Below are 25,762 nucleotides of genomic sequence, written 5' to 3' on the forward strand. Positions count from 1 at the left end.
CCAACTAGAGGTCACACAAATGTATTTTCATTTTTTTTAAAACTATTGCAAGAGCTAAAGTGCAAAAACCAACTAAACTGATGCCAACTAAACCCTGGCATCAGTTTGGTCCTTTGTTCTTTACACCTATATTCACACAGAGACACTGATAATTGTCACCCATTTTTATGCAGTCACCTAATAATGAAAGAGAGGATCACTAACGCAAAGTACAGAAAAAGAGGCCTCTAAACTAAAGATTAAACCAGAGAAATAAAAAAAGAGGGAGCACGCTTTTTGGACAGGGAGTACCTGCTATTGTATGCAGATTACACGATTTAAACAGTACATGATGTTCGTTCTTTTGAAGACATTTACTCCACTGCAGCTCAGTATGTGTTGGTTTCAGATGCCGCTTAAGGAGTGTTGTTCCAGGAAATAACTTGGTCCTTATGAATAAATAGAGTGATACAAAGCAGTGCAGATCTGAGCACATCTGATCTGATTAATCTATTAGCCTAAAGGCACTGTCAGCGGAGGCTACTCACACTTGGAAACATAATTATAATTACATAATTTTAAAAAGGAATTGTTAAAACATCTACTGTTAAAATATCTTCTGTCAAAATGGCTTTGGCTTAGTTAAGTTTAAAAAGGGTATAGGATATATCAGGAAATCAGTAACAAAATGTGTACTTTTTTTTACATTCTTTATTCTTATGTGATCTCCTAATAAGACACTCTCAGATGGGCAAATTTACTAAACGGCGAAGTGGCTAACACTGGCGAAAATTCACCAGCGTGACGTCATTTTGCCACTTTGCCAATGTACTAACAGTGGCCCTGGCGACAATTCGTCAGCGAAGTAGATAGAGAAGCGCAACTTCGCAGCTTAACGCCTGGCGAAGTTGCACTCTGGCGAAGGGGCGAAATTACGCAAATTTACTACGTTTTTTTTTTTATGAACATTACCTCTTTCACTAGAGTTGACTTCGCCAGGTTAGACCTTACGAAGTGCAATAGAGTAGATAGGAGTTTGAAAAAAAGTCCCAAAAAACGCTGGCGTGTTTTACTTTTTATAGGGTGATAGGCTAAAAAAGATCAAAAAATTTTTTTAGTTTGCCCACCTTCCCCCCTACATTTTATAACATGTGGCACCTTAAGTATACTGTGGCCACATGTGTAGGGCATTAGAACACCCCTATATACTTGTATTAACTTTCCCTGGGATTGTGTAGGGAGCAATTTGTCGATGTATGCAAATTAGCCTTCGCTAGCGTAACTTCGAACAGCTGATTGTACTATCACTTGCGCAACTTCGCAAGCGTTCGGTAACCTGTGTGCAACTTCGGATCTTCGTGAATTTGCGCAGCCTTGGCGGATCTACGCATAGCGAAGTGCGGCTAAGGCAACGCTAGCGGATTTTTGGAGGTAAGTAAATTTCCCCCTCAGACAGGCATGTATATCTGGAAAATATAAGGCATGAAGGCAGGCTTAAAGGTCAATGTCATGGCAAAAAAAATTTCCCATAACGCATCAGTTAATAGTGCTGCTCTAGCAGAATTCTGCACTATAATCAGTTTCTCAAAAGAGCAAACAGGTTTTTTTATATTTAATTTTGAAATCTGACATGGGGCTGGAAATATTGTCAGTTTCCCAGCTGCCCCAAGTCATGTGACTTGTGCTCTGATAAGCTTCAGTCTCTCTTTACTGCTGTACTGCAAGTTGGAGTGATATCACCCCCTCCCTTCCACCGCCCCCCAGCAGCCAGAACAATGGGAAGGTAACTAGATAGCGACTCCCTACTCAATAGTAAAATCCAGGTCCCAATGAGTCACATTCAGATACATTGAGTAGAAGAAACAACAGCCTCCCAGAAAGCAGTTCCATCCTAAAGTCCTGGCTTTTTCTAAAACCACATGACCAGGCAAAATGACTTGAGATGGCTGCCTACACACCAATATTATAACTACAAAAAATAACAGTGTAATTTAGAAATAAAAACTACATCATAAAAATCCTGACAGAATCCCTTTAAGGATCTGGTGCTCTAAACTAGAGGTGGTATATCAAATAATCTGCCCAGTGCATGATAAAAGCTGGGCACTGGGTATAAACCACTGGGGTGAGCCCAGTAACATTGTTACAGTTACATAGTAGTTGAGGCTAAAAAAAGACCATCGACTTTCAATTTATACTTAAATATATTTTACTTCAGGTTCAGTAATCGAAGGTGTGCCAACATCGAATGGGGAAGAGAGACTGATGACCTCTAAAACAAGCTCGCCCTTTGTGTATGCATCGAGCATGCTGAACTGTCAGGTCCATAGGATTGGAAGTTTGAAACTTCAGAGTTTGCTTTCTCATCTTGTGGAATGTGGAGTCATTTTGAGGGTTTCCTCCTTTAAAAATGAATGTCCTTTGTCATACTGCATACTATCATAGTTCATTTTCTTCATTATGCTTACTTTTAGAAATACAACTAATTGAAGAGATCCAATAATTAAAAGCATTCATAACCAACATTTGTCAAAAATATATAGATATATACTGTATATGCTAAAAATCAAACTTTATCTCCATCAATACATACCGGTTTGGGACAGTGGACATATCTGGCCAGGCTTATTATCAAGTCATGAGTAATGGGATCTACCAAGTTCCGGAAGCTAGCGTATCTGTACAAGACATCGTCGAGTGAGGTAGACTCCATTCCCAGATCCTAAAGCACAGAGAGATACTGTTATTTTTTGAGCTTAGTATGGTACGTTAAAACTTTTTAAAATGAGTATAATTCTTCCCCAAACAAGCTGTAATTCTTCCCCAAACAAGCTGTCAAAAGCGATTGCCATACCGCACTCCACAAGCCTACACCCACACGGGCGGTTTTTCCCATGTTGCGATTTGTTCCATTCAGCTGCAGGGTAGCACAGGAGTCGATGCACTCAATTATTGTGAAGGGGCTGCACTCACACAGACGCATGTAAGCGGCAGACGCAGGTGGGACGCAGCATGTTGCATTTCACCTGCGTTCGGCGCATGCATGCGTCTTTGTGAGTACAGCCCCCTTCACAATAATTGAGTGCATCTACACCTGCACTCCCCTGCGGCTGAACAGAAAAAAGCGCAACGAAGGGGAGCGCAGGAAAAACCACCCGTGTATAAGAGCCCTTACATCTATGCTGAATGTGTGGTTGGTACTTCAGCAAGCTAAAAATTGCCACCAGATATAAAAGAATCTTAGGGGCAGAATTGCTAAAGGGCACTTCGCTAATTTACTAACGGGCACAGGCTTAACTTCACTAGGGAAAGAAACAGATGCTAGCGATCATTCACACTCTATCGCCAGGCGAATTTTCGCCCTGGCGAATGGAAGTAACTCTGCAAATTCACTAAGATGCGGATTTTACTGAACATTACCTTTTTCGCCAGCTCAGACCAGGTAAAGTGCAATGGCGTGCATAGGACAACATCAATTTTATTCAGAGTAAAAACCTGGTTCCCCCATACATTTTCTAACATATGGAACACAAACTGTGCAGTGGGCTCATGTGTAGGGCATTATAACAACTCTATTTTCTTTATTAAGGTTCCCTGGACTTGTGTAATGTAATGCATTTGCTGTAACATATACGTCCATGTAACTTTATCAATTTATCAAATGAGGTTTGTACTGTATTGCTCTCATTTCTCTAATACCTGTATAGCTTTTCATTTCAGTCGGCTAGAATCCAAGCCCTGTACATTCTTGGAGCCCATATGCTATAACTTATGACTGGCAGAGAGTAAACAATGCTTCTGATTGTTTGTTTGCATTTCAAGCATCAACTGAACCAATATCATTTCACCCAGGCCTTTAGTAATATACTGTATGGCTGCTGTGCATTTTCCTACTCATAACAGCATTATAAAATAGTAAGACATTTATTTTTTACACTCCAAAAAGGTAAGTAACCTTCCAATATTTAATTGTCCCTTTGCATCAAAAGTATGGTCCCATTTATAAGTCTCCCATAGACTCCATTATAATTAAATAATCCAAATTTATAAAACTTAATTCAGTAATAGTATATTGTACTTGATCCAAACTAAGATATAAACAATCCTTTTTGGAAGCAAGCATTCTGGATAACTGGTCCCATACCTATATATGTTTAGTAGTATATGTTTAGAAGTAATAAAGCATCTGAGAACAATTAGCACATTACCAGACTTCTTCCACATCCTTGTGTACTAAGGGGATGAGTCATTCTAACCCCTCATGATAATGTTGTGGTTTAGGAGCACAAGCACAATGACAAACGTAAAAATGCATATTATTAAAACAAATTATGTACCATTAATGCATAGACAATATTTACAATTCATTTTGATCATATTCCACTACCTATAGGTGTGGTATGAATGCTATGGAATGGCATTAGAAATCGATGTTAGGAAATGCAGAAGCACCCAAATGCAGGGACATGTTTTTGTCAGTTCCAAACGCAACCCTCTATTCTACTGTCATCTGAAACTTTATCAAGCACAAGAACATACATCATGTGGCGTGTACAAACAATTTACTGAAATGCAAATGAAACCGCAACTCAATGCTTAAGAGTGCACATTATGGACAAATACAAAACGTGCTTCAGTACTGTATACTATAAGTACATATTAGTATATAGAAAAATATATATTCTGTACATAGAGTAGAATTATACATCATTCAATTTTTTCGTTTTACAGTTTCCGGTACAGTCCATCTGAAAAGCTTCAAGGCAGTCTTGTAAGGTTGCTGGCATTAATTCCCTGTTCTTTCACAGTAAACTGGTATTTGAAGGGCTGTAATTGGAAACAAATTGCATTTCTTTGCCTGTAGTTTGAAATCTACCATTATTGTTTATTCTATTCACTGATGGCTGGTTTGCACGTGTCTATGCACACGCCCAATCATTGAGCTAACAACACTCCCAAGTCTGTAAATTAACTTACTTCCAATTTATACATTTATTCTCTTCTCCATTTAATCCACCCACTTTCTCCAACATCTCCATAGACTATTCTGATTTAGTGATGTAAAAGCCATTGTGCCTTTTAGGTGTATATTTAATATACATTTAGTAAATGCTTTTTAAATGGAATGGTGTCATATCAGTTTTAACATTACAATGGTTTGTTTTTACGCTGAAGGAGAAAGTTTAAAGGAACTGTAACACCAAAAAATCAAAGATTTCAAAAGTAATGTAAATATAATGTAGTGTTACACTGCACTGGTAAAACTGGTGTTTTTGCTTCAAGTAGACAACTATAGTTTATATAAACAAGCTGGTATGTAGCCATGGGGCAGCCACTCAAGCTGGAAAAAGGAGAAAAGGCACAGGATACACAGTGGATAACAGATAAGCTCTATAGTATACAATGGGATTCTTCAGAACTCATCTGTTATCTACTGTATAGCCTGTGCTTGTCTGCCCCCATGGTTAGACAGCAGCTTGTTACATAAACTATAGTAATGTTTCTGAAGCTAAATTATTATTTTTTACTTTTTGGTGTTACTATTCCTTTAAAGAGGTAGCTATGTACAAATGGTATTCTACAAGTCACCACTCCTGTGTCATATACCATGGAAGGAGTCTTGCAGACAGAAAATGTCTATCTTTCAAAGAAGAGGTTAATTAGTTTATACAAATGATGCCAGACGAGGGTTGCCTGTCTCTTAGAGACACATGTGTTAGATCCGGGTGGTTTGGACAACAAGTGTCACCTAAAGGGTTCTTCTAAAGGTTGCACATCTTCTTTAACTTGATGTGGATCTGGTGGAATATAAGCCTGCAGAATGTGTGACTGCATGTAATGAAGGTGAGATAACGTGGGTGAGTGAAGTGAAGCAAAAATGTGAACAAATGCTGGCAATGCCTGAAAGATTCAGGTTTACAGAAGAGCCTGTGTGTGTGCACTCAGATTGAAATGTATGTGTAATGTTTTACATGCTAAAGAATAGAATTATACACCCCTGTGTCATGGGTGGTGGAAATCCGCTCACTAGCATTTTAAGTAGAGTAAAAAGACTTGAGATAGAAATCCCTTTGAGAGAGAGAGAATTTCTGTTGGGTTCAATGTGGTCCGACCCAGGGCCGAAACAAGGGGGGGGGTGTAAGAGGCGTGCTTTAAAAAGGTCACAATTTTGTGTGTTTTCACCAGTGGTAAACTGGTAAACAGTTGAAATCCAAAAGAAAACTGTATTTCTGCAGTAATCAAGGCTATGTTTATTTGCTGGTAAAAGCTGGATAAATGGGTCCCTGGAGTGAATGGAGGAAATCAGGGTGGGCCCTGCATTACATACTCCATTTAGGATTTTGTATCTGCCAAATTAGAAGTAGCTAATCTGATTATGTTGCAGGTCAGGTGCAGATAAAAGAGGTGTGGGATTACACCACATCGTCCTGGGATACCTCCTTGTGCTGGAGGGAGGAGCGGTGCTGCCAGAAGGTGTGCCAGGCCAGAGGCTGGCGAGTTCATATCCCTGGAGGGGAGAGTAAAAGGGGCTTAGTGAGAAGCCTGAATATACCAGAGTGTAGAAGCCACCCTGAATGGTGAGAACCCCCAAAGAGAGGGGAAAGGTTGTCAATGCATGCTATGGAAATGCTAATGCACTGTTTCTATATGTATATTCAGAAGAATTGCCTGATTAAATCTGTGTTTTAGAAGATGTTGTGTCCCTATTGTTTTGCTACTGATCCTCTGCTGATCTGCCTACCATAGCTAAATTCCCCCAAAAGTTGCATGCACAAGCAAGCTTGTCACAATACTTAAAAGGAAATTATGTTAAAGATCTTTTACTTTGCACATCACATCAAGTCTTCATGTCGCAATGATTCTGCTATAGGTGCAATGGAAATATTGTTTATTGGGTAGAATTACAGAGGTGGAATTGACAGTGCAGCACCATACAGAAGTGAAAGGATGCTTGGAATGCTAAAGGCACAGATGGCCACATAGTTATAATACTTACAGTTTCGGCGAACAATTGCAGAAACTGAGACGTCCTGAATGGACTCACATTTTCTGCAAACAATTGCTTTTGCTTGCTGCCTAAAGTGTTCCCCATAAGTGGGGGGTGGGGCTCCATTATAGGGGCTGTCCATCCTTCAACTTTCCTGGAACTTCCAATATCTCCAATGGGAGCTGAAGTTCAGCAGCAACTGAGGGGTCAAAGGCAAACATCCCTTCCCTAGTTGTTGTGGTTATCTCTATTAACTATGCCATTATCTCACCCTTACTGCTGCCTGCACAGTCATTAAATACATGTGTGGAGCTTCTTTATTCCTGCATACTTCTGTTTCTGTTGGTGCTGTCTTCAGGGGGTCAGTGGTGTTGCTATGTAACATATAGTGAGGTATCCCTTGCCTGCACACTGCATCTGGAGCTCATTTGCTCTCTGTCTGACACTTTCTCTGGCATGTACAGTACATCCTGAAACAAGTTTATTACCATTTGCACAAGTGGTTAATAACCTTGGTTTAACCTCTCAGGCCATATGGTGGCTTTTACAGCTCAGTAACTTCAGATGGGTGTGATCTCTAAGCGTTCAGTAATAGATACCTGCCCTGCTCGCTTCACCAAGTGTTTAACAACCATTACAAATATGCTCTGCATCATAAAAACCTTTTCATGGCCCTGAATATTCAGCATCAGTTATGCAACCTGAGGATCATGGGAGATATAGTTCTGAAAGAGATGGAAATCTGAGGCTTCTTTAAAGGAGAACTAAAGCTTAACTAAAGAAGTAGGCTAGAAATGTTGTACATTATGTTTTGAGCTTCTGTACCAGCCCAAGGCAACCACAGCCCTTTAGCAGTAATGATTTGTGTCTCCAAAGATGCCCCAGTAGCTCCCCATCTTCTTTTCTGCTGATTCACTGCACATGCTCTGTGCTGCTGTCACTTACTTACTGAGCTTAGGGAACAACTCACAATATACAGTACACATAGAATATAAATGTCACAATATAAGACTGATTAGTATAATACAGGAGTGCCCATACTTTACTAATGGTAGGTCTACTTTTAGTGATATTGTCCCATTATGATCTACATCCATAATATCACTGTTAGCATTCTGTTCCATGGAAAATCTTACTTAAATATTATATTGATCTACTGGTAGATTCCGATATACCTTTTGGGCACCCCTGGTATACTACATGTAATAACTATATGACAGCACAGAAACCAGTGCAATTAGCATCTGAATTTAATAATCAGCCCTGTAACATCAGATTATATAACAGGCCAACTTAATTTTCTGCTTGATAATTTGTGATGACCCCCTAAGCTTAGCTTCTCAACAGCTCCTCAGAGCCCACTGAGCATGTGAGTGTCACAGACACTTTCCAATATGGTGACCCCCTTTGACAAGTTTGAAGTTCTGGATCATTGCTGTTATTGACGAGCTGAAACTTTAGGCTGGTGCAATAAATTCAGTATATAAATTATGGCCTTTTTAGTCATATTTTTTAGGGATAAGTTCTCCTTTAAAATACTGACATATATAGGACATGCTCTTAGTTTAGGTTATAGTACATTTCAGTGCATGTTCACAGCAAGCAGATTGCAAGGTCTATAAGGGCAAGGGCACATGAAGCGTATTCAACACTTCTCTCTGCCTGTGGTTTTTAATGAAGCGGATCAATTCTGATCAGCAGTTTCCTATAGCTGCACTGTCAGGCACAGCTTCAATCTGAGGACGTCTACACTGAGTGGAGATCTGTCTAAAAAAAAAAAATGCAAAAGCAGGCATTTTCGAGTGCTTTAAATACAGTCCTGCTTACCAGTATCAGGACCTCAAATATGAGGAACTTGAAGATCAGAGACACACAATTATTAGGATGTTGCCACTGTATCACAAGATATGGAAACAAGAGCACAATATTATCATTGGTAGAACATTAACCAAGAGTCCTGCAGCGGGTCGAGTACCCGTGGGTTACCCACAAAAACCTACGGGTTGCGAGTAGAAGTTCCGGTGTGGGTATAGACGCGGGTCGGCGATTTTGCGGGTCGGGCCGCGGGTCTTCTCCATAGTGATTTTTCTAATTTTTTCTGATCATGCAGACTTCCGATGATGTCACATCCGGTTTACAATGACAGCACTTGTCACTTGTTTTTCTCCTTTTTTTCTGATCCACACCTACTTCCGATGCTGTCACTTTCGGTTTATGACAGCACTTGCTGATTCTTGATGGTCAGCGGATAAGGTACTTGCGGGTCAGGTCGGGTAGCGTGTCCAAGTGGGTAAGAATGTGGCATGCGGGTCCGGATTGCGGATTGCAGGTTCCAAAAAACCCGCGCAAGACTCTAAACCAAGCGAGTACTGATTGAAACAGATTTGTTTGCACTGGAGAATCTCCAGTTGGGAATAACAAGTCATTTGCCTTTCAAGATGATAAATAAATGCTACCGAGTAAAGCAAGAAATGCTATAAAAAAAACTTAATATGAGATGAACAACATTAGAAAGAATGAAGCAATACTGACAATAGCTGCCACATGCTAAAGGATTTTTACAAACAAAAGTGCAAATGTATTTTTCAATACATAATGCAGGATTGATTTTACCAAGAACTTCGGGATAACTAAGGAGGCCAAAATCTCTGCTGCTAAAGCAAGAATTTTAAAGGAAATACTCGCTACCTTCCATTGAATCTCTGGTGCTCTGCAAAGATTTGCAGCAAGTGCAAAAGAAAGTGGAATTGTAGCAGCGCAATTGCAAATGTTAGTGTTGCATCTTTTTTTCCCTTGCCATTAGAGACTTAACAGTCAAAGCTTGCTTCCCTGCCTAGGACATGGACTTCTACAGACCGCTAGTAAAGCAAAAGGAAATGCTTCATTAGGCATGCACAGCTGTCAAAGTTATTATATACATTTTACAACCATTCCTGCCTAAACTGATTAAACCCTACCCTACAGAAAGTAAAGCAAATATGTAAGCAATGTTTAATGATTTACCATGGCCAGGTTGCAGTGTGATGATGCATAATATGGGCTATTAGCTGTAGTATGAATGTTAACAAAAATTCTCACTTGTGAATACATCCAAGGTGGTTGCACCTATACACAGACAATGGTATAGCAAAAGGTCATACAAGTATAAGTATCAGGGCCTCCAGGTGGCCGAAACCAAGTTCTTAAAGGAACAGTAACATCAAAAAAATTAAAGTGCTTTAAAGTAATAAAATATAATGCACTGGTAAAACTGCTGTGTTTGCTTCAAAAACAATATTATTGTTTATATAAATAAGCTGCTGTGTAGCAATGGTGGCAGCAATTCAAAGGAGAAAAGGCTCAGGTTATACAGCAGATAAGCTCTGTAGAACGTAATGGTGTTATGTGTTATCCACTATTTAAAGGAACAGCAACACCAAAAAATTCAAGGGTTTTAAAGTAATAGAAATATAATGCAGTGTTGCACTGCACTGGTAAAACGGCTGTGTTTGCTTCAGAAACACTACTATTGTTTATATAAATAAGCTGCTGTGTAGCCATGGGAGTAGTCATTCAAAGAAAAGGCTCATGATACACTGCAGATTGCAGATAAGCTCTGTAGAACATAATGGTGCTATCTGTTCTCCACTATTTAACCTGTGCTATATAGACTTTTTTCAATTTCCTCCATTGCTACACAGCAGCTTGTTTATATGAACTATAGTAGTGTTTCTGAAGCAAACAGTTTTACCAGTGCATGGCAACAGTACATGATATTTTCATTACTTTAAAACACTTTCATTTTTTGGTGTTACTGTTCCTTTAAGTTTTCCCATTGTAAAATTTACGGTTCACTGTAATTTAAAAGTATGCAGTTCTAAAGTGGTGAGAAGCTTTTCCCTATTTCTTGCTACACCTATTTCCATGCTGTGTGGGGATATGACCAAGAAAGAATCTTAACTGCAGGGTAAGTGGAGAAGCCAATGACGGTGTTAATTCTGAATTACTTGCTTATATCTAATTAGTGCATTTAATGAACTTTTTCCTTCCATTAGAGTCACTCTTTTACTGCAAGGCCATTGGTATTCAATACACATCTTGATCACGGTTACAAGCAGCAGGCAAGGGGAAGCAGCTCGCAAACCCCCCAATCCACCGCTACTTATTAAAAAGAGTGAGAGGCGCATCCTTGCATGCGCTTTGTTTATATGTTATTACTGACCCAGCACTGCTGCTGTGCTGTATACTGGAAATGGGGCAGCCAAGAGCAGCTGCTGCCTATGATCTCATTTGTGCAGAAAAAAAACTAATTCAAGTTCTCCCTGTACAATGCTGTTGGAAAGGGGCTCCCTGACATTATGCTCTGCTGTAATAAGAGAGAAATAGATAGAGAGGGAGCTGTCTGGTGTTGCAAGCTTATAATGGCCATGCTGGATGTCATTTAATGTGCGATAAAATCCCCTGCATGTGGCTTTGTCTCTATACGGTAATTTGTCAGATGTTTCCCCGGTACAGGTATGGAATCTGTTATCCAGAATGCTCCAGATTTTCCGGCTTTTCGCAGGATGGCACTTGGAGCGCTTTGTTTTCTGAATTCACCTGAAGAGGCAACTTCGGAAAACAAAGTGCTCCGTGTGCCATCCCGCGGGAAATTCTCATTCTAGCCAGCGGGAAGGCAGGGAAGGCAAATCCCCAAATCTGCCAGTGTCTCTCTGCCCTAAGTCTACTAGAAAATCATGTAAACATTAAATAAACCCAATAGGCTAATTTTGCTTTCAATAAGGATTCATTATCTCTTAGTTGGGAACAAGTACAAGGTACTGTTTTATTATTATAGAGAAAAAGGAAATCCTTTTTAAAAATGTCGATTATTTGGATAAAATGGGAGTCTATGGCAGAGGGCCTTTCCGTAATTTGGAGCTTTCTGGATAAAGGGTTTCTGGATTCCATACCTATACTATACTTTCTGTACTGCAATCGGTGCAAGATTGTGAGGGTACCAAGGGCTCCATGCTTTAAAACAGTGCCAACCCCGCAAACAAGCAATACCTTTTATACAGGGTTAAATTGCCAACTATAAAGAAGAACATAAGCACAGAAAACTCACAATATAAATAAAAAATGTATGACCTTATATGAAGCAGGGCCTATAGTGTGTATTCCACTAATTTTAGCAGTCCTCTATGTGGCAGTCTAAATGGAGGTACAGTGTTGTTCCACAGTGCTTCCTTAAAGGGCACCTTTAATTGCAAAATTGTCCCCTATCAGAGATGCAGACTAACTGAGCCCATACTCCCACTGGGGGAAACGATACTATTTGAGCAGACACATGCTTCTAGCAAGTGCTAAGCAGTTGGCACCGGTAGGCTCTTAGAGCATGAGGTCATGTTTTGGCATCCACATGCACATAATATGCAAGTCTCCTGGCTTATACATTATGCACGTGTATGATGTAAGATTGGGGGGTTCCATCCCTGATCCTACTTCAAATAAATGGGCATAGAAAGAGACCTGGGGCACTCATTATTCACATGCTTAGGGACCTGACATTGCTGCAACAACCAGTAGCTCCCTCCTGGTCTAAGCAGCATAGTGCTTGATGGGAGCATTTTCTGGCCCAAATAGTATTGGTTCCTCCAACTGCCGGCTCTATTAGGTTGCACCTCCAGTGAAGGAAACAATTTTTAAAATTTTTAAAAATAAAAGGGGTTGTAAACCTTCCAAACACTTTTTTCAGTTCAGTTGGCTACAGATTGTTTCCCAGAAATAAAGACTTTTTTAATTACTTTCCATTATTTATTTTTTTACTGTTTTTTCCAAAATCTAAGTTTAAAGTTGAATGTTCGTGTGGTGTTTTAGTCTGACAGCTCAGTAATTCAGGTGCAGATTCTAAACTGTTACAATTTTGCAACATTTAGTTGATACATTTCTCAGGAGCATCTCTTGAGTATTAGCAACTATTGTATCAATTCTAACAGAAATAAACACAGCAAGTCCATATGATTTGACTTATTTTTACAGATATGTAATAATAATGTGTTGGGGAAATGTTTAAGCTTGCCTAAAGTGTTTAATAAAATAACTTTTATTTCGCTTTTAGTGCATAATTAAGTAAAGTAAACTAACCAGTAATGTTCCAGGCCTGTACATGACATAACAACGCCTATGTACAGTGAGTTCAGCTGGGCTTAGCGTGGGATTGGAAAGGCCCAGCGGAGTTCATGGTTAGTGGACAACAGCCAATAAAATAAGGTCAGAAACCTTGCAGCTTTCTTCCCACATAAGACATAATAAGGAATGTAAAATTCTCTATGGAGAAAAACAGAAGGTTCATTGTAGTGCCATTAACCTTATAAACAAGGTCACCCCTCATATTTCCAGTACTGATTAATGGGCCCTCCACCCAAAAACTGTTTTTGCACAATGAATGCAAATGTAATTCTAAGAAAATTTCCAGTGTACATCCAGACAAGCACTTTAATAGCAATTACATATACTGTACAAGGAACTTTAATATTGCTTGGGATAACATATTCACCTTTACTTTGCAAGTTTTAAAGTAGAGGACCCCACTCAAACATACAGTACATGATATTATCCACCCTAACCTGCCTATATACTAGTACAGGTATGGGACCTGTTATCCAGAATGATCAGGACCTGGGTTTTTCCGGATAATGGATCTTTCCGAAATTTGGATCTTTATACCTTCTGTATACTATAATATCATGTAATTATTAAATGAACCTGAGGCTGGTTTTGTTTCCAATAAGGATTAATTAAATCTTAGTTGGGATCAAGTACAAGATATTTTTTTATTATTACAGAGAAAAAGGAAATAATTTGTAAACAATTTGGATTATTTGATTATTATGGAGTCTATGGGAGACAACCTTTCCATAATTCGGATCTTTCTGGATAATGGGTTTCCTGTAAATACAGAAAAGGAGATTTGACCGATCAGACATCAACTCTGAATTGGCAGGCCAGTGAGTCTTAAGGTGGCCATACACGGGCAGACTTTTTTACTTCCGACCGATTCCAGAACGTTTCGATAATATCGATAATACCTATCGGATGTTGATGGTGTACGAACGATCGCCTGAAGAACGATCGTCTCGACAATATCATTCGCAAAATTGATCGGATGAGGACCGCCTACTGTTTTTTCATTGGTGGGTGGGCGGGTTAGGTAGATGAGACGGCCGCTGGCCGTGAGGGGTTTCTTTACAAGTGATTTGAGCAGATTCTGGGGGAATACACGGACAGGCAAGGTAATGGCTTTGATAGCACCTTATAATCATTCCCCAAAAGCCTAGGAAAGATTATAGATTTTGACCATAGATCCCCTTTAAGTGAGATGGGGATAGGCAAGCCACTCAGCACCAGTTGCAGCATTGGGTATGGCTACCTGTTGTTTGTTTAACAATAAATTATTATCTCACTGATGAAGTCACAATAGGGTCCAGCTAGAAAATGTTACATTGATCATCATTCAATAATCTGTGGTTCAGAGAGTTCTTTCTCCAACTAGAAATGGTATATCTGAGGCTGATATTCATTTTTTTTTTTTTTTTTTTTTTAAACGTTTTTTTCTTTTCTGGTAATTGCTTCCAACCAATCCATATGAAATAAGTCAATATTAATATTTAAGCAATAATCTTCTGTGAAGTACTGTATTAAAGAACCAGTAATTTGAGTATACTATTTAAATTTTATGGTTGTCTCTCTTTATTTAAAGCTTCCAAATTAACTATTTATTGGCAAGGAATGTCCTATTTCATTCTATAATGCTGTTGAGTTTCAAGAAGAACATTTGACATCTGTTATCTGCTGTGTAAAGATGTGGCTTGTATTTATATATAGTAGTGTATATATAACAAGAATATAAAACACATTCTTTGGCATCACTGTTTCTTAAAATCCTTGTATGTCCATGTCTCCTTATCTGATTAAATCTCAGTAGCGCTACAATCTGTTTTTGAAAAATTTGCCTTCAGGTGTATGACTAAAATGATGTGATTGAGCCCATTTAGTAATTATAGTACTGCTTATCAGAGCCACTTTAAAGGAGAACTAAACCTTAAAGTTAAAAAAACCCTACCCTCCTACCCTTCATAGAGCCCCCTCCCTCCCCCCCCCCCCCAGCCTAGCTGCTACCACGGGCAAATGCCCCTAAGTCTTAACTTACTCCTCCGTGCAGATTCTGTCCAGCGGAGTTCAAGGCAGTCATCTGCCCAGAACCCACTTGCCATCCCCTGCCCTCAGTGACCTCCTCCCTCCCCGGACAGTAATGGGTGCGAGAGAGCGAAATATAGATGTCTTGGACATAGGGCTACTCCACCACCCCTCCCAGTGACTTGGGCTTATTAGCAGCTCCTCCACTCTTCACTCTACTCACACCTGTCCTGCTGGGCTGAGAGACAGTTAGGGGATGGTAAATGCAGCTTTGAGCAGCATAACAAAAAGATGGCTGCCTCTTTGGCTTAGGGGTAGCGTGGTAGAAGCAGGTGTCACTGGAGTGTTGTCTGGAGAGATCAAAAGCACTGTTGCTGAATTGTTTAAGGAAGTTGCCCCACGAGGAAACGTCGAGCATCCTCAGGAAAACCTAACGCTCCGAGTGCCATCCCGCCGGCGGGAAGGCGTTTCGGGGAGATTAGTCGCCCGAAGAAGACCGGATTTGTCGACTCGCAACTAAATCTCCCCGAATCTTCACGTGTGTCTCTGCCCTTATCTGCCTGTAAAACCCAAGGCTTCCTGCCACACCACCATAAAATGTCTTGTAGATGATGTTGTCTAGGCAAAAAAAATCATAGAGAACACAGTACTAAGGCAGGTATGCAAGAACCAATGAGCAGTATTTAATATGTTTTGAGTTTAGGATTTCCATGGACATAATGAAAATGACATAATGAAAATGACATTTTGATTACTATAATTAATTTACAGTAGCATGCTGATTTGTTATGAATAAAATATTGGGAGGGTGTTGGTTACTGCCAGAGAAAAAGCTGGCATTAACATATAAGGTTTCTAAATACCTCATCAGAATTTTTCTTGTTATGCTTTTCATTCATCTAAATACACAATGGCAGCAAATTAAAGGGCCACTAGAATTAAAAATATTTTTAATATTTTTTAAAGTGGAACATATTTCTAAAACATTTACTATTTGCTTTAGATTTTGTACAACAATAATTTAATATTTTTCTTCCTTCTCACTTTACCTACTGTGTACTCATTATTAAGCATGCATACCATCTAACCAATCACAATCCTCTCTGTATGATTCCTATGAAATAACAGCATTTTGGTTCTCTTTCTAATCCCCAGTGAGGGTTACAAGCAAATTCAGAGCAGTTAACCCCAGATAAACTGATACCAAAGGAACTATGCATCGTGACATTGTATATTTTCACTGCAAACTAGAAGTGATGTCACACACATGTGCAAATGCTATCCTAAAGCCACCAAAAGCTGCCTGTGTGTGCGCAAATACTTTGCATTGACATCATTGACTGCTCACTGTGCATGGGCACCCTGTACAGAGAACCTAAAAGATCAGGAGAATGAAATAGGGGGAGTTGACACCTGTTCAAATTGTGCGACTCTTATCAGAGAAGTGTGTGCTTTCCCTCCCTTGTTTTATCCTGTTTCATATTATATAAATACCTGTATAAGTTGGTTTACCCTATGTAGTAGGGTAGTATGAAGTACAGAGAGACAATATAGCTCATGACCTGTGCCTCCATGTCTTGCAAAATAGTCTCCTGGGGAATTCATTTTTTTGTTTCCCTCCCCAGACCATTTTTTAAAAATCCAACTACAGAGCACACAAATCCAGGGAGAGCAGTGTTAAGTTCAAAATATGCGAAAAACAAAATTACGCAGTACTTTTGCAGCACAGCACTAAGCTTCTGTCTAAAGCTAATGCCACATGGGGCCGACACTTGGTCTGTGTATAAACAAAGGCAGAAAATAAGCTGGTCCGCTGTGCCTGCTAGTGACGGGAGAATCTGACCCGTTTTGTGAAAATTCTTGAAATGGCAAAAAATTCGCCAAATGCATTGAAATCTATGGGCGACAAATTGTTTTTGATGCGAGACAATTTTTTTCAACCATTTGAGTCTATGGACATCTTTTTCATCCCGAAACCTGGCAAAAAATGTCACTCATAACTAATGTCTGCACTTAATTGCACTGTGTCAGCCTGGGTGACGACGCACATTGAACAAGTCAGCCTAGTGTGGCACTAGCCTAAAGCTGGCCATAGACTCAAAGATCGGCTCGAGCGGATCTTTCCCCGATATGCCACTAACGGCATAGCTATATCGGGGGGGGGTAATCCGAACGTTTGGGCATATGGACGAACGATTGGATTACGATCCAAGGTGCTCCTACGGGTCAGTTGGGTAAAAATCAAACCTTCCCGATCGATATCGTGGCCAGATATCGATCAAGAAGACCCGTCAGAAGCCCCCATACGGGCAGTTAAGCTGTCAAATTGGTCTAAACGACGGATATCTGCCCGTGTATGGCCACCTTAAGACTGCAGACAGTAAGTCCCAGTGCAACTGGCTTCAAGTTCTGGAAAAAGATAAATTGTTTTTTTTCCCCTTGTGTTTCCTTCTGTTGTAGGTCTTTTCCATTTTACAATCTAGGCCAAAGTACTTTCAATATACCTATTTACCTTTTAACTGCAGGTGGCAATTTATCTAATTAAAATTGCCTGGCAAGGTCTAATGCACATAAAACCATAAATTGTGTTTACAATATTACAGTATCTTATCCATTTTAACCACATCTAAAAGCTTTCCTGTCACCGATTTCAAACTAACAGACCTGTTATTATGCTGTGAGCAGGGTCCCTTTCTGAACTATGGCACCACATTAGCAATTTAATATCCTATTGGTAACATGGCAGACTTCAAAGAACCTGGAAAATTAAGAAAAGTGGTCTGGCAATCGCAGAGCTAAGCTTTTTGTGTACCTGGGATGAATATAATATTCCGTTTTAATAAGCAGACAAAAAATAACAGCTCAAAACCTCTGTTTTTTCCCTGCTCTCATGAACCAATTTATCTACCTTTGATACTAAGGGCCCCGTCCTTTCGTGCTTCATTCTTTTACTATTTAAACATTTTTAAAAAAATTTACTACTCACTACGGTGACCTTTTACTATTTTACCTTGTCTGATAGCATTGTTTCATGCTTTATTGGCTCAGGATATTGGTATCAGATGGTTTTAGTAGATCAGAAGTCAAATGAAAACTGAGAGAGTTAATTTTAGCATATAGAGCTAGGCCTTGATAGGATTACTATATTTAACAAGCACTATCAGAAAAGGAGTTAATTCCCCACAGTTGAAAAGCAGTGTACGTAAATGTCCCTAATCCGTATTATTAGAGGTAGGTACAATGTAACACAGAGGGGACATTTCTTTTTAGGATGCAGGCCAGAAGAGATAGGTTACAGTGAAATGAGGTGTGGTCTATTTATTCAGATCATGTCATGTGAAAATATAAATGTATTATTTCACTATATGTATATATTGTATGTATATTGAAGAAGTAATAATAAATTCAATATGGGAAATAATCTCTTATTATATCGACAACATTTGATTGGTTTCAAATAAAATAAAAATCCCTTAATTCTACAGCTTTCACATATATGCTTGGTAAAGAGAGAGATTTTGAAAGGATTATTCTTTGGAAAGTTACAGAACCCTTCTGTTATTCATGTTTAACTGTAGCAGTAAGAAAGGGGAATGTCCCATGAGAACCATAAATCTAGTGCTGTGTATTTGATGCAACGGTTCCAGATGTTTTCATTTGCAAAAGCATTTTGGAAGAACAGCTGGATTTAAAGAAATCCCTGTGATTAGAAGACTGAGTGAAGACTAGAAAATTCAAAATCCACGATGATCAAATTCACATCTTCCCTGAATGAGCCGTTTGCTATTGTTTTAGCCCTCAAAATTACAACTGCTTTTAAATGTATAAGTGTTTGGCTTGCTAGTAAGTGCACACTGTTAAGTCATTGCCAGGAGACACCAGCAATTAAAATGTGTACTAAAAACTGTTGTGATGATAATATAAAAAATACAGAGACACCAGCAATTCAAATATGTCTTATAAATTGTTTTGAATAAACTATTAAAGTGGTCATTCACCTATAAGCCAACTTTTAGGGGCACATTTACTAATGGTCGAATATTGAGGGTTAATTAACCCTCGATATTCGACTGTTGAAGTAAAATCCTTCGACTTCGAATATCGAAGGATTTACCCAATTTCCTGCGATCGAAGGAAAAATCGTTCGATTCGAAGGATTTTAATCCATCGACCGAACGATTTTCCTTCGATCAGAAATTTGTTAGAAAGCCTATGGGGACCTTCCCCATAGGGTAACATTGATGTTCGGTAGGTTTTAGGTGGTGGCGAAGTAGCTGGTCGAAGTTTTTTTTAAAGAGACAGTACTTCGACTATTGAATGGTCAAATAGTCAAACGATTTTTAGTTCGAATCGCTCGTTTCAAAGTCGTAGTCAAAGGTCGAAGTAGCCAAATCGATGGTCGAAGTAGCCAAAAAAACATTCGAAATTCAAAGTATTTTTTCTTCTATTCCCTCACTGGAGCTAAGTAAATGTGCCCCTTAGTATGATCTAGAATGGCTAATTTTGAACAACTTTTCAAATGTCTTCATTTTTTTAAATTTTTTATAGCTTTTGGATTATTTGTCTTCTTCTTTTTGACTTTTTTCCACATTTCAAGTAAGGGCCACTGACCTCATCTAAAAAAAACCAAATCCTCTGTATGACTACAAATATATTGTTATTGCTACTTTTTATTGCTATCTTTCTATTGAGGCCTCTTATTCATATTCCCATCTCTAATTCTAATAAATGCATGTTTTCAAGGGTAATTTGGATCCTAGCCACCAGATTTCTGAAACTGCAAACTGGAGAGCTGCTGAAATAAAGCTTAATAACTCAAAAACCACAGATAATAAAAAAATGAAAACCGAGTGCAAACTGTCTCAGAATATCACTCTCTACATCATTCTAAAGGTTAATTTAAAGGTGAGCAACCCCTTTAAGGTATTACAGTCCTTTTATCAAATACAACAATGCTAGTATTTATATTGGCACTTTAAATATCTAAAATGCTGCTATTTCAAAATCCAAATCTCATTAATTCTATAGGCACTGAAGAGCAAACAACTGTAGACAGAGCCTTGACATATTACTCAATGGAGTATTTACCTTTAAGGTAAATATTATTTATTGTCTGGGTTTCCATTAAAGCTGCATGCACTCTATCAGAAACAAACATGAAACTTTTGCTTTGAGTAGTTACTGGTTTTTCTGTTTTTTCTTTTCTTTCTTCAGCATTCTTTTTTCATAGCCATTGAGTTTTTATCTCAATAACAGTAAAACTGTAATTTGATTGTATAATGATGTTTGATGTGTTTTTTTTTTGCCTGATAATGGCGGGTACCTTGGTAACCTCATACAAAATGCATAGTGTTATGTTAAAACTTGCATTTTAAACTCAGGGTGAATAAATAATTAAACCATCTAAAAAGCTCAGGATGGAAAAGAAGTGATCCTTTGAGTCAAACCGAAATCCACTAACCCTTTTAAAGCAAGGTAGATGTTTTCCGATGACAGGATCCCTTTAAAGGGATACTGTCATGGGAAATTTTTTTTTCTCGAAATGAATCAGTTAATAGTGCTGCTCCAGCAGAATTCTGCACTGAATCCATTTCTCAAAAGAGCAAACAGACTTTTTTATATTCAATTTTGAAATCTGACATGGGGCTAGAAATTTTGTCAATTTCCCAGCTGCCCCAAGTCATGTGACTTGTGCTCTGATAAACTTCAATCACTCTTTACTGCTGTACTGCAAGTCGGAGTGATATAACCCCCCTCCCTGTTTCCCCCCCAGCAGCCAAACAAAAGAACAATGGGAAGGTAACCAGATAACAGCTCCCTAAAACAAGATAACAGCTGCCTGGTAGATCTAAGAACAACACTCAATAGTAAAAACCCATGTCTCACTGAGACACATTCAGTTACATTGAGAAGGAAAAACAGCAGCCTGCCAGAAAGCATTTCTCTCCTAAAGTGCAGGCACAAGTCACATGACCAGGGGCAGCTGGGAAATTGACAAAATGTCTAGCCCCATGTCAGATTTCAAAATTGAATATAAAAAAATCTGTTTGCTCTTTTGAGGAATGGATTTCAGTGCAGAAGTCTGCTGGAGCAGCACTATTAACTGATTCATTTAAAAAAAGAAAAAAAAAAAATTCCCATGACAATATCCCTTTAAGGTTATTTAAATCTAGAAAGCTACAAAACTAAATGCTTTATTAGAACTTAGATTAGTAAGTCATATAACTATTTAGACACATTTTATGAATAAATTATGATATATTTTTTTTTATATTGTTTTGAAGTGAATGTTTAGAGGTTATATAAATAACCAATGTTCTTCTTTACATGTAGATTTTAATGGTTAAAGTAATCCCCTCTACATAATAAACGCTTTTCGTGTGTTTTTGCACAGGTTGCATTCTGACTGTGGCAAGAGGTTGTCAGATTGTAACACATTTTGCTTGATCATTTCGTTTTATAAGGTCGCCTAACCATCGCATTCCCTTAATAACTTTATTTTAGTATTACCCTGTCCCTCTTCCACCTCTATTAAAAAAAAATCTATTTAATTTACACTGTTTTGTCATATTTAAATGGCTTTTGGGGATTAGCACATCTTTCTGGCAGAACCAGGATAAGCCTTTTATTAAGAAGGATTTGTCTTTTATTAAGACGGATATATACAGTAATTCTCTACCTGCTTTATTTACTAATTATAAATGCAGATGTACCAGTAGTGATAAACTGAAAAGTTTACAAGATTTCTAGATATTCAGTATTACTGTATTTAGAGGCCAAACTAGTCTATGTGCACATTTGTCTTTTACTGCCCTTGATTAAATTCCAATTACACTTAGGGGTTAGTTTTTCATTTGTTATAAAAAAAATTACCCACTATGCATCAATGAGCAAGGATTCAGATAGGTAAGAGATAGGGGGTTATTTATTAAAGTCCAAATGGCAAAAACTCGAAAAAAAAATAGATTTTTTTACAATAAAATCTGAATTTTTAGTTCAAAAAAACAAAAAATTTTTGAGATTTATAATACCCCGAGGATGGAAAAAGTCTGAATCCAAAAATAAGGCATCTCCGTTGTATATAAGTCTATGGGAGAGGTCCCTATCCTTTTTGAAAGTTTCTGTGGTCTAGTATGAAAATACCACTTTTTGGGGATAAGCCTAAAAAACTTGAGTGCTTCGGGGAAAAAAGCTTACGATTCAGATTTTCACACGATTTTATTGAGTTTGTGCCCAATCCAATTAATTTTTTTATTAATAAACAAGGTAAAATTGTGGATTCTATTTTTGTCTGACTTTTTTTTATTTAAATACTCAAATTCAGATTTTGATAAATAAGCAGTGACCCCAGAAATGCCCTATCTGCACTGATGAATCTGACTACCTGTACCATTTAAACGTATGCATAATTCAGCTCACCAACAGACCTTAAATCATTTTTAAAACTGTATAATTGAAAAAAAAACAAAAAAAGTGTGTGTGTGAAATTTTAAAAATGATTTCCTTTTTCTCTGTAATAATAAAACAGTGCTTTATACTTGATCTCAGCTAAGATAAAATGAATCCTTCTTAGAAGCAAAACCAGCATATTGGGTTTATTTAATGTTCACATGATTTTCTAGTAGACTTATGGTATGAAGTTCTAAATTATGGAAAGACCCGTTATCCGGAAAGCCCCAGGTCCCGAGCATTCTGGATAATAGGTACCATACCTGTATGTGTATATGTATGTGTATGTGTATATTTATATCTATATCTATATATATGACATTTGTTTAGAACTGCTCTCATTATGCAGAAATCTTTTTTTGGGTTTTCATCCCCTTTAAGTTTTTAAGAACAGCAATTACTTACACAGATGGTGCTATTATTAGCAGGCCTAAATCTCTCACAAAGACTGAACCACTAAATGACTGTGCGCTGAGAGGCACAAATCCTTCTGATATTATTAGGGATATTTGAGGACCAGCTATGAAAAGATGATGTGGTCAGAACACCTGAAAGAAGAAAGTTGTGGTAGTAATAAAGAAAAGAGGGAAACTGAATGCAATATAGCTTGAAATAACATATTAGGAAGAAATGTTGGATTACCAAGGAGTTACTTTTGAACTAAACCTCTGCTTTATAACTGATACGTCTGTTGTTTTCCAAATAAATTACTGATCAGAATAATGTCCCCTTCAGAATGATGTGGTTGAATTCTCTTTAATAAAAATATAAATATGGTCCAGAGTTTCTATAGACTTGTGGGCTTAGTTATCAAAAATCTAATTTGTGAGGTTTAACAGTTTTTTCGACATCAAATAAGCTCACATTTAAAAAAAAAAAAATATTGGAATTTATTAGTTTACAAGCACCTTTTTTGTGCAGAACCTGTATGAACTCAGTTGCTTGGGGATTTATGCACAGTCCATTAGCCATGGGCAGAGGACACTGTGACAGGTGTATAAGCAAAACAAGCTGCACATTATGTACAGGGAAAACCTTTGGAAACAGCACTGTATTCCAAGGGTATGCATGAGTACTCAATTTTCTGAGCAAAACTATAATCTATATCTTTATATATGTCTGCATGTGTTGATGCTTTTTTAAAACCCACAGCATAGAGTTTAATAGATATTATATTTGTGAAACACCAATAATCTTTTTCATTTAAGCAGAATTCAATGCATGTACAGGTATGGGACCTGTTGTCTAGAATCCTTTGGACCTGGCATTTACCAGATAGGGGACGTTTCTATGATTTGGATCTCCATAACTTAAATTTGGTAAAAAACAAACTGTAAAAACGAATTAGGGTAGGACTACACTGACGTTTTCGGCGCAATCCGATGTGCTGCGACAAATCGCATGCAAACGGAAATAAGGTAAAAGATAGAAAGGTCGGATGAAGTCGCAGCGTTGCTCAGACGCGACACGACTGTCAGATGCAGACTCTGCACGCTGCGTCTGCATCCGACAGTCTTGTCGCGACGGATAAACGCTGCAACTTCATCCGACATTTCTATCTCTCGCATGCGTTTTGTCGCAGTGTGTTGGATCGCGCCAAAAACGTCCGTGTAGTCCTACCCTTCAACCCAATTGGCTTGGTTTGCCTCCATTAAGAATTACATATTTCTTAGTTGGGGTCAATTACACGGTACTGTTTAACCATCACAGAGAAAAGGGTAATAATATTTTTAAAATTAAAAAAATATTTGATTCAAAGGGAGTCTATGGGAGATGGTCTTCTCGTAATTTGGATGTTTCTGGATAACAGGTTATAATTGATCCCATACCTGTACTTACGGTAATAATATTATTTCTCAAATGCGTTGGCTGAATTCCAAATTTGCACAAAAAAAAACTCACTGCGGTGCAGAATTCTGCTGGAGCAGCACTATTAACTGATGTATTTTGAGAAAAAAAACACGACAGTATCCCCTTAATGTAAAGGTGAACCACTTCTTTAAATGTTTAGAAACCACTTTAATTTTCAAGTATGACTGGTCCTTTAAAAAAGCTGTGTTTGAATGTCTCATTGCTGTTGCTTTGTAACCTTGTCTCATACACTAGGGACTGTGTGGTCTTAGTCCAATAATATGTAAGCAGCAGGTTTCGGACTGAGAATTAAAATAGGCCTTGCGATTTCAGGTACACAGAGGCCCACTAAATACTGACTTTCTATGGCACCTTATAGCAGCCCCTCTGGCATTTGCCAGAACCCACAGATTGCCAGTCCGGGCCTGGTGAGCAGGTTCTCAATGATAATCCTTCAAACTGGCTATGAAAATAAATAAACGTCCGCTTTAGATTTCGATGGGTGCCATTGTTATGTGCTTCTTAGTAGAAATGATTAGCTCAGCCTGATTTAGGCCAGCACGTGGGTTGCCACACTGAACAAAGATTTTTTTTATAGCTCTGTAAAAATATTTTTTGCAAATAATGCTATGCATTCTATTTCTCTAACGTCTACAAACAACAAAGTCTAAATTGTACAGAAATAAGGAGATTTGTTTTTTTTTTTCACAACAAAAAACATTGTGCTACTTTGACCACTGCTGCAGGGTTCTGTACAGAGGCAATTAAATTGGTGGTTTAACATTAACTTTTATTATGTTATAGAATGGCCTGTTCTTAGCAATTTTACAACTGACCTTCATTTGTTAATTTTTTTATAGTTCCAAATTATTTGTCATCCTGCCTCATTTCAGCTTTCAGTAGGGTTCAATGACCAGAGAAGCAAGTTTGCTTATTTTTCTACTCAGTCCTCTCTTATTCATTTGCAAGTCATTGCACCATATGCACCATTGCCTGTTTGCTAAGGTAAACTGGAACCTAGTAACCAGTTGATGAACAAAATGCTAAATAATTCAAAATCCAAAAAGATTTTTTTAAAAATGAAGACCAATTGCAAACTGTCTCAGACTACCACTGGCTACATCAATCGAAAGCTCTCGGACAGACAGGGCGATTTATTGACACTTTATATCGTATATAGTGTGTGTGTGTGTGTGTGTGTGTGTGTTTTGTCCTATTCATAAGAAATTCATGGTTGCTAGGGTGATCTGGACCCTAGCAACAAAATTGCTGAAATGACAAACTGGAGAGCTGCCACAATAACTTACAAACCACAAATAATAAACACATGAAGAAGTT

General features: G+C 38.2%; 1 protein-coding gene across 1 annotated transcript in view; it reads right to left on the reverse strand.

Annotated features, from left to right (window-relative positions):
• Nucleotides 1-25,762, reverse strand: part of LOC108709357 (leucine-rich repeat-containing protein 75A) — a 132,163-nt gene that overhangs the window by 97,344 nt on the left and 9,057 nt on the right. The window contains exon 2 of the mRNA XM_018249124.2: nucleotides 2,573-2,701. Within this exon, the coding sequence (XP_018104613.1) occupies nucleotides 2,573-2,701 (129 nt within the window). The remainder of the gene's footprint in view (nucleotides 1-2,572; nucleotides 2,702-25,762) is intronic.

Source organism: Xenopus laevis, chromosome 2S (genome assembly GCF_017654675.1).
Source record: "Xenopus laevis strain J_2021 chromosome 2S, Xenopus_laevis_v10.1, whole genome shotgun sequence".
Classification (NCBI taxonomy): domain Eukaryota; kingdom Metazoa; phylum Chordata; class Amphibia; order Anura; family Pipidae; genus Xenopus; species Xenopus laevis.